The sequence below is a fragment of the Meles meles genome, chromosome 6, assembly GCF_922984935.1.
Source record: "Meles meles chromosome 6, mMelMel3.1 paternal haplotype, whole genome shotgun sequence".
In the NCBI taxonomy this organism is placed as follows: Eukaryota; Metazoa; Chordata; class Mammalia; order Carnivora; family Mustelidae; genus Meles; species Meles meles.
The window spans coordinates 60,565,810-60,576,060 of NC_060071.1; the positions used below are offsets into that span (position 1 = coordinate 60,565,810).

The 10,251-nt window shown below is 35.5% G+C and overlaps 1 protein-coding gene across 5 annotated transcripts in view; it reads left to right on the forward strand.

The window, feature by feature from the left end:
* CDIN1 (CDAN1 interacting nuclease 1) overlaps positions 1 to 10,251 on the forward strand; it is a 212,335-nt gene that overhangs the window by 51,814 nt on the left and 150,270 nt on the right. For all 5 annotated transcript variants that reach the window (XM_046010362.1, XM_046010363.1, XM_046010359.1 and 2 more), the window contains 2 exons: positions 6,762 to 6,822; positions 10,119 to 10,191. In XM_046010362.1, coding sequence (XP_045866318.1) covers positions 6,762 to 6,822; positions 10,119 to 10,191 — 134 coding nt within the window. The remainder of the gene's footprint in view (positions 1 to 6,761; positions 6,823 to 10,118; positions 10,192 to 10,251) is intronic.

Here is a 10,251-nt window from a genome sequence, read left to right on the forward strand (position 1 = left end):
TTTGGCTCAGGTCACAATCCCAGGGACCTGGGATCGAGCCCTGCATCAGGCTCCCTGCTCAGTGGAAAGTCTGCTTGTCCTTATCCCTTTACCTCTCCACCTTGCTTATGCTCGCTCTGTCTCTCTCTCTTTCTCTCAAATGAATAAATAAAATCTTAAAAAAAAAAAAAAGGAAAAAAAGCATGTCAAGTAAGGACATACAGAGATAGATAATAATAGATGACTGTTACATTTTAAATGGAGTTTTGTATTTTTTTTAAATATATTGGTGGGGTTTTTTCCCAAATATTTAATTAACTTATTTATTTATTTGTGTGTGTGGGAGAGAGAGGGCACCCGTGAGTTGGGGGAGGGACAAGGAAGAAGCAGACTCCCTACTGAGCAGGGAGCCCAACGTGGGACTCCATCCCAGGACTATGGGATCATGATCTGAGTCGAAGGCAGATGCTTACCTGACTGAGCCATCCAGGCATCCTGGGGTTTTGTATTTAAAAAGAAAATCTGGGTATTAAATCAACAATGTAGTGTCCAGGTGATATATTAATTTCAGCCTAATTTATTATAAATAGTCTTCAACCTCTGTTCTAAAACAGAATGTTTAAAGTCGCTCTCTTATAAAAGTTCTAAAAATGTTGTTGTCTTTGTAATATGACTGAATAATTTATTAACTGTAAATGGTAATGGTTTGCATTAGAATTGTTGGTTGGTTTCTTAAATATTTCAAGGACATATTGGAAAGGAAAACTGTCTGAAATATGCTCTTATATTATTACGCCTAAGATTGACAGATCAACGTTTCTGTGGTGAGAGTGACACCACTGATTTTAGATGAAGGATTTTTATGCACGAAAATTTTATGAATGAAATGAGTATCTAGAATAAATATCGGTATGTTTCTATCAAGTCATTTTTTAAGAATTGAGAAGTATTTACTGCAAAGAAAAGTTATTGAAGTTAGCCTTTTAAAAAATTATACACTGTGCCATGTATGATAAGAGATGCCTTCAGTTTTCAGTAGTAGCGTCTGTTGGGAATACAGACACCGCATATGCACACACACTTTTGTGTCTAGGAGAATTCCCCTGCAAACAAGACCTTGTAGAATTTGAATTGATTTTTTTCAAAAATTACAGTCCTTTTCAGTGACATCAACATTTGAATGAAAGTTATACCTAAATCATTCATGAAAAATGAAGAATGGCTCACAAAGTGTTATGAAGTCCACAATAGCTTTGGAATCCAGAACCTCCAAGGAAAGACTGAAAAATTACTTATATGTCAAAAAGTACATTTTTTTATTGTAAAAATGATCGTGTTAGGCCATCATAGAAAAGTTTGGTTCTATGTCCAGTCTTTAAAGCCTTGGTAACATAAGCAGTGGAAAATAGAGCCTTTCCTAGAAATTTGGAGATCTACTTATGGGCCATGGGGCTACCCCCGACTGTCATTTTCATTGTTGCTTAAAGGCTATTTTAATTAAATGGTTTCTGCGACCTCTCAGTGTTGCTTTTTAAAATTTAGTTTCATTTGTTTCATTTAAAAGTATACTTAATTACTGAGGTATAAACATACTATAGTGGATTATCTGAGTGGGTCAAGCCAAAATAAAATTCTTTACTGTAAATATGATTACTTTTTGATAAGCATTCGGGTGAGCAATAATGAGAATACAGAAATATATACACATGTATTTATATGTACTTGTACATTTATTTAAATGTGAGACTCTCAATTGTTTCAAAGAGTCACAACATTTTGAGGCAAAAATGTGAAGTTAGGCTGTTGTAATGGACAGATTAATAAGAAAGCAAGTCTCACCAGTTTCTCACTTGACCATTCTACTCCCTGGATTTCTGCCCTGCACTCTGTGCCTGGAGATGGGTTACATTGTTACCTTGCAGATGGATTGACCGCACAGCCCCTTGAAAACGTGCTGGTTTTATTAATGTCCCTGTATTCTCTAAGGTAAATTGGCCTTAAGAGAGTTTTGTTTTCCAGCTGATGATAATAAAAGCAAATTGCATTATATCAAAATATATTTAAGCAATTTGACAATATTAATACTTTCTTCAATTCTTTTTCTTTTATGAAAGTAATACTTGTATATTGTAGAGATTAAGCACATTTGTGATGGTATAGAAAGGAATGAATGAGCACCTGTAATTGTGGCAACCGGAGATAACCACTGTTGTATTTTTCACTCTATTTCTTTGTCAATCCATTTTTATATAGATGAGATCATACTATATATACCATTTTGAATCCTTAATTTTATGCTTGGAAAAATGTGTACGACATAATATCACTTTGTAGAAAGCTTTTTATAAACATTTTATTGATTGCATTATTTCATCATATGAAAGTATCTCACTGAATTATAACTCTGTTGAACATGTATGTTTCCAGTGTTGTAATATAAAAATAATACTGTGATAAACAGTTTGGTATATAAGTATTTGCATATTGGATTAGTTTTTTTAAAGATTTCTCTGTATATAATTACTGGTGCAAAGAATGAGCATTTAGAGATTTTATTATATGTTGCCAAATCACTGTCCAGAAAGGTTATAATGGTTTCCCCCTAACACTGTCAGGGAATTCCTGTGTCTCTGCATTCTTGATATTGTTGAGATGATCTCAATTCAGAATTTGAAGCCTGTATTTATAAACCATACAGTCCACAGTGTGATTCCACTGTGGTTAACTGAAAGTTCAAAGTATCCCAGTATCAGCTGAAGATGTTTTTCTCAAGCTTTTGAATTATTGAGGAAATTTCCTCACTTCTTCATGTTGTACAGATACAGTTTGGTGTTCACTTTGAAAACAACTCTATCCTCTCCCCTTTATTAATGGCATTTTATTTCCAAATAGGAAACATACCTGGTAAAATTTATTTAGGTCCAACCAGACTGTTGCATAGGCGCACGTGTGCACACACAGACACATTCACTGGTGGTCAGATTTGCAAATCCCCATCAACAGCAAAGTTTAGAAATGTTTTCCGTTCTTCCAACACACACTGTTTGAGGGCCAGCTTTATTAGCTTTAGAGAATCAGATCAATTGGTTCATATGGAAAAAAGGCTAGCTCAAATATGTTATTGACATTACATGAAAAAAATAGTTTCTGAAAATTCGAACCACTACTTTGTTTAACTAGCACAACTTACTTTGCACACACTGTGTCTCACCTACCAAGCTAGGAATCAAGTATACAAATTGAATAAGACATGGTACCTGCCCTCAACTGCTCTATTTTACTGGGAAAAACAGCTGCATACATGGAGATGGGCTCCAGAAGTTTTAAAGGTAGAATCAACAAAGATGGTATTCAGCTGTAAGCTTAGAATAGAATTTTGATAAGTTTTTGAAGTTCTACCATTATAATTATTATGAAAATAATAAACATCAAATAACTTTGCCTTTAATATTTTAAACCAGGAATGCCTGGGTGGCTCAGTCGGTTAAGCATCTGCCTTCAGCTCAGGTCATGAACCAGGGTCCTGGGATTAGCCCCCAGTAAGACTCCCTGCTCAGTGAGGAGTCTCTTCTCCCTCTGTCTCTCCTAATGCTTATGTGTGTGCCCTCTGTCTCTCTCTTTCTCTCAAGTAAATAAAATCTTTAAAATTATTTTAAATCAGCACATGTTGTTTTAATCTTAGATGCTAATAAATCTTTCACACTCAAAAAAAACATAAAACAGACTTTCCATGAAGATTTTTTAAGGATGGTTTCACCCACAAGATAACATTTCTTAGTCCTCCTATGGCAAGGCTTAGAGGATGGCATATAACTTCTTTTTATATATACATGTTTTAATATACAAATAGGTATTGGGAAGATGGCCCAGGTCACCTTAATATAGTATCCATTATCACATCTTTATATATAAGTTGTAATTCAGATCTTTGCTAAGGATCTGTTGGATGTAGGTTCAGCGTTCATTTGTGTAGTCCTCTCCCAAGGAGCTTCCAGGCCAACTGGAGAGAGAAACAAGCCATTGTAAATGTATGGAAAGTCTACACTGCAAGTTTGCACAAGGTGTTTTGAGAATGCAGAGAAGGGTAGCATTAGGAATTTCTGATCGTGTCTTACTGAATGTTTTCTGTAATTAGTATGGTCCTTTGATTGCCTATCTAAAAATTGGAATAAAACTGATGCGTCACTTGGTATAGAAGATAGTTAAAGTTCCTAGAAAGGAAAACTTACAACTTTAAATTTATTTTCGTTTAATTTGTTTTCCCCAGCACTTCTGAAGTGTTACAGAATATAGTTAGGAAACAAATTGGAGAATAAATATATTTAGAAGCAGGTCTACCCTTTTCAGCGTTTGAAGGCTCCTCAGTCGACCTTGGAGATGGGGTTCCATTTCGGAGCTTTACTGTTCACCAGCTAAGAGAGCCCAGACAGATTTCATCCATACCCTGGGGTCTTGTTTCTTGACAACTAGGCAGCTTTTAACAAGCTCATAATTAGGAATTTCCACTGTATTAAGTACAAACATGTTTCTGTGTAGATATAGTGGGTTATTGTTTGACCATCTCCTGTTCTTTATAAACTTAATAGAGACACACCATTGGTTAATGGTTAATGTGACATTTACATGAAACCATGGAGTTTTGAGTCCAAACAACAGTTCTCTGGCATGGGTAGCAGTCTGCGGTCTAACTATTCTTTTTCATTATTTCCAATCAGCTTTCAAAGCTCTGCTCTGGTCACACCAGAGCCTGGTCCTCAGACACCCCGGGCACATTCCCGACATTTGGGCTTACTGTTCTCTTGCTGGGAATGTTCTTCCTCCCACGGCTCCCCTCTTGCCTTCTTACGGGCCTCAACCCATGTGTCACTTCCTTAGAGATGACTTCCCCACCCACCCATCTAAGCTTCCATTTTATCATAGAATATGACATTATATAATTTAGGTATATCTGTGTTTTCATTGTTTGTCTCTCCACTGCAGTATCACCTCTGTGATGGCAGGAACCATGGAAGTTTTGTTCTCTGCTGCTCCTTCAGAACCTGGAATAGGCCCAATACAAGTTAGCTCTCAGAAATATTTGTGGGATAAATGAATATTGAGTAGGAAGCTGTAAAGATACCCTAATATCAGTATAGGCTTAGCTAATCTGACCCAGAGCCTGAACCCTTAATGAATGTGCATGTTTGGTGGATTTGAACACAGGATTAGTTGGTGAGACTAGGCCAAAGGGATTGGCTGTTTCCGGAGCAGCCCTGGCAGCACAGTGGAAATATTGTGAGTTGATGTGAGGTTCTGAGCTAAGCTCGTTCTCAGGGACCTTTCTCTAAACCATACTTGCCCTTTTTTTTTTTTCTTTTCTTCTGAGAGTGCTTATTTCTCAATTAGATTCTTAAATAGTTTTTTTAAGGACATCCCTAATACATGGTAAATGAATTTGTTAGAATTACTTTGAAGTTATAATGATCCTGAGACAGCCTATCTTGAATAAATTAACATTTACTCCACTTTGTTTATAGGAAAATCATACATCTCCATAAACATACTTGTGAAATAATATATTTTAGTATCTGCTTGTGGTAGTTACATGGAAGACCTCATCTGTTGACTTTGATTTTTACTATCAAAACAGATATTGTTAATTTATTCAGTCAAACAGCATACTGTAGAGAAAACATCCATATCGAATGTATTTTCCTTGTCCAGTATGGCTTTTAAAAGTTATTAAATCAGTCATTTATTAAAGAAAAAAATGTATAATACAATCAGCTATTATAAGCCAAGAACTGTTTTAGGCATAATTAGTTGAATAAAATACAATTCCTCTACCCTCATCAGGCTTTCAACCCTGCACTGGGAAACGGGTTTGCGGTGGACAAATAACTGGGCAGATACAGTATGCTGCTGTATGAAGTGACGGAGAGAGACTTACAAGGTGTTCATCAGTTGCACCTTGGGACATCTAACTTACTCCTGGCTTGTGGTGGATTGAAGAAAGTTACATGTAATCCAAATCACAAATTCTTCAGGTGAAGGTTGGAGTGCAGAACAGTGATGACAGATGAGACTGGGCAAGGACAGTAGGTGGGAACCAGATTATGAAGATGTTTAAAAGAGGTATTAAGTGGTTATAATTGAACCTTGAAAATTGACTTGGGGCTGTGAAATGTCTTGAGGAGAATGGCCCATTCAAATTTTTGCTTAAAAAAAAAAATCACTCTGGCTTCCATGTCTGGGATGGATTTGGGGAGGTTTTTTTGTTGTTTTGTTTTGTTTATAGCTGGGTTAGGGTAGGAAGAGGGATGGAGGTTATGCTTGAGATCCAGGGCAGATATAATGATGGCTTGTACTGCCTGACACTGACCCACTGATGACAAGTCTGCTCCCTTTGTTTCTTAAAGGTACCAACCAATGGATGCTTTTTTCAAACCATAAGAATAAACTTATTTCCTTTGCATAAGGTGGTTGTGGTATAAAGCCAGGTAATAGGGCTAGTTCTTTTCCAAAAATAACTTCCATCTTCACAGAAGGGAAGGGGGCCCGACGTGCTCAGACCTCACGCCCCCAGCTTCAGTGGTTTTGAGGTAACCCCAATTTCCAGTGGTTTTGAGGTAAGTTGTTTTTGTTTTCCTTTTCCCTTCTATGCTTTCCTATGACAGTAGCATACTTTAACTAGAGTTGAGTGTGGCATTTGCCCAGGAGAAACGTGTACACACAAGGGATGCTGACAAGTCTATGCTGGCCTTTTCTTGTCACTGCATTACCACTTGGCTTTGTCTGTCTAGGTACCTGAATGGAGTGGGGAGAAATGGAGCAGCCCCAGTGCTCCTGGAGCTGGCCAATGAGGTAATGTTATTGTTATTATTTTGTTTAAACCTGCATATAAAACCTAAGGGGCATATCTAGAGCAGCTTTGCTTAGAATTATAATTAACCTTAACGAAAGAGGTTTTGCGGTGCATTAGACATTTAAATTGCTCCCTGGTCTCTTTGTAGTTTTAATAATTGGACAAAGAACTTCATATACTAATAAATCAGTTAACATAATTAGTCTACTTCTTTTAAAGCAAATGTAAAAACAACTTCTTGGTTTCTTATTTTGTGGGAAATTTCAGCCAAACAGCTCAGGACATGCCCATCTTTGGATATGTTGTCTTAAGTTAGTGTGAGAAATACCTGTGTTAAATAAAGAAGTGCATGCCCAGAAAACCTATTCTAACTACTGTAAAAATGAAGAGAAAAATTGTGAACTTAAAAATGTAATGTTGACTTGATTTATTTTTTTGTTAGCAAACTTTTATTAATATAAAAGATACATGCCTTGTAGAAAAGTCTCTTTATATGAAAAAACATACTGTTCTTACTACCACCAAGTATAAGGTGATTTATTGAACTTACTTGTTAACTCTGATCTGCCTCTGTTTGGGGAAACAAATAATAGTCTTACATTTAAAAAAGGAAATCCTAAAGATTCCCCATGAATGAAGAAGCTGTAAAAAGTTCATAATAGTGGCAGAGAGCATACTGAAAAATAAAATATTTAATTCCTAAACTTTGAAATATTTATCCACTGTAATAAGAGCAATACAATATTTAGTCTAACTTGGAACTGCTTATGCAAACCTCACAGGGATGGAATGCAATGTACACTGTTTTCGTGTTGCATTATAATGGAAAACATAGAAGCAAGGCAGAAAATGTGTGTTTGCATTAAAGATGACTCAGTACTGTGAGCATTAAGTGTTGTGGTAGCAGCAAGTTCTACATGTTACATTAGCAAGGAAGGATGGTTTCTCTCACAGCTTCTGTCTGCTGTGTACCACTACAGTCACCAAATGAGCAATTACCTATCAGTTACAAGAAGGTTTTACTTGTCTAGGCAGTGTATACACCATCTGATAGGATAGTTAACATATAAAATGCACGTCACCTCCTAGCAAAACACGTATTCAGCTTTTTTCTACTTCTAAAGCAAGGTGGTTTTTAAAATGTCTTCAGACCTGTTTGTTATGAGTTGATCTGTTAACAACTTGAGGTTACTATGCTATAAGTAGGAATTTAGTGATTGTCCTTTATGAAAAAAAATTAAAGGAAGGAGCTAACAGCATCTGGAAATAATGTGGTGCAAATATGGTACTCATTTTTATAGACGATGATATTGATGACATAAGTTTTACGTAGTAGCAATTTATATTCATTTGAATTTTTAATGGATCGTTCTGTTGAGCTTAGTTTATTTAGCTGCCTTCATGGTCCACCTTCTGGTACTATGGAAAATTTTAAGCCACTAACACATTTTCTCCTATGTCGGTAAACCTGTTATTTATTACAAATGTATAGAATACGTAACTAAAAAAAACAAAGAGATATTAAAGATTTTTTCTGTCCTTTGGCTTCAGATTAGCATCGAGGTAATAGCACTTTCTGAGTGACTGCAAATGCATCAGGGAAATTTGGGAATGGCTGGTACCAGATTATGGTTTCTAAACAACCAGGCTGCCATTTTTATATGGTAGTTAATACCTAAATGACATATGCTTGCATCTGGTGACAATTGATGTGATGGTAATGCTTTATGAGTCAATATATATTTAATCAGTGGAAACTGTAAAAATTGATGAGAAATATATAACATTGGTATGTTACAGTGTGCAGTAGCGCTCTTAAACAAGAACATTGTATTGTTGATTTGGGGGCCAGAGACTAGATACGGTCATCAGTGCTTTTAGAGATATCTTAATACTAATTTTCCTATATCAAGGCTAAAAGTGAACATTTTAGGAAATCTCATTTTGTTAATAATAATAAGATCAGTCATTCTGTTCTCTCCACACAAATATTTTCAAGTGAGATTTGAAGCACTATGAATTTTACTTACATGCTAAATTCTGACATGAAGCATGATGGCCCTATTTCAGAGAAAGATGGACACATGATTAATATGAAAATTAGGGAGATGCAAGTACCTGAACTAATAAGGTAGTCCTTATTCAGGCTGGACTACCTTCAGTAATTTCACCATTTTTCATGTGTCAGCTCTGATGTGGGTTACTAGGAATAAGCAGCTTCGTGGAAAGCATTTCTTTATACTTGGGGAATTTAAGGGCATCCAAGTACATACATATTTGAAAAAAACTGTTCATACAAATGAAGCCAGCCTTTTTGTCTAGTTACTAAATCAAGATAAAATTTTGGTATGAAGACAGGACTTGAAAACCTGTCAAAAAAAATTCATGGTGATAATATATGAGGAACATTTGCTATCTTACACCTAAGATAAAAAAACTTATTTTAGGGGAACATTAATGCTCTTGAAAAACACACACCTATTTTCTGGGGAAATTAAATCCATGGTTAATAAAAGATCTGACAACCAAAAAGAAAACAGTATGTTTCCAAAAGAGTAGATGTATTTTTAATTAATTAAAATGACAATTGGCTTGAGTATTCCTGTTTTCTGTTTGATAAAGTTACTTCTTTGGGTTCTGTATTAACTAAATTGATGGGTAACATTTCAGATAAGCTTAAGGCTGGTGCTCTTATAGGGATTATTATTATTGTTTTTTATTATTAATGTCTATAGTATCAAACAAGATAGTAAACAAGGTATTTGATATGTAAGGAACTTATACCAAAACTTGGGTTCAGGCTTTAAGGATAAAATAAACTAAAATCAGTAAAATCTGTATTTTTAATGGCTAAGGAAATTTAAGGCATTTTCTGAAAGTTACCACTAACAGAAGGGATTTTTTTTTTTAATTAGAAACAATGTAAATATAGATAGTTGAAAGAACGAAGAATGGTTAGAATGATAAGTAATATTGGCCTACGGGTGGAAAAAACTGGGGAGAGTTGAGAGAAGTCCCTTTCACTGTTTTAGATGAATACATTTCCAAGTTGTTCCATCCTTTTGCTCCAGTATTATATGCAATAAATTTGGCCCACTTATTTTTTCACCAGCACAGATCATACTTGCTATAATTTTATTATGATGGAAGCCACCAAGAGTAGGAAAGATTTTAATGAATGATGCTTGCTGTGGTTGATTAAAATCGACTTAATCTTCAGTGTTGACAAAATATTGGAATATCAACTCATTGCGCAACTTGACAGTTTTAATTTTTCTATTTCTGTTTCATAAAGGTGGACTATGCACCCTCATTAATGGCTCGGATTATACTGGAGAGGTTTCTACAAGAGCACGAGGAAACTCCACGTGAGTTACCTTTTTTCTTTTTTCTAATGGTACTCTTTTACTCCCTTCCCCCAGTTTAAA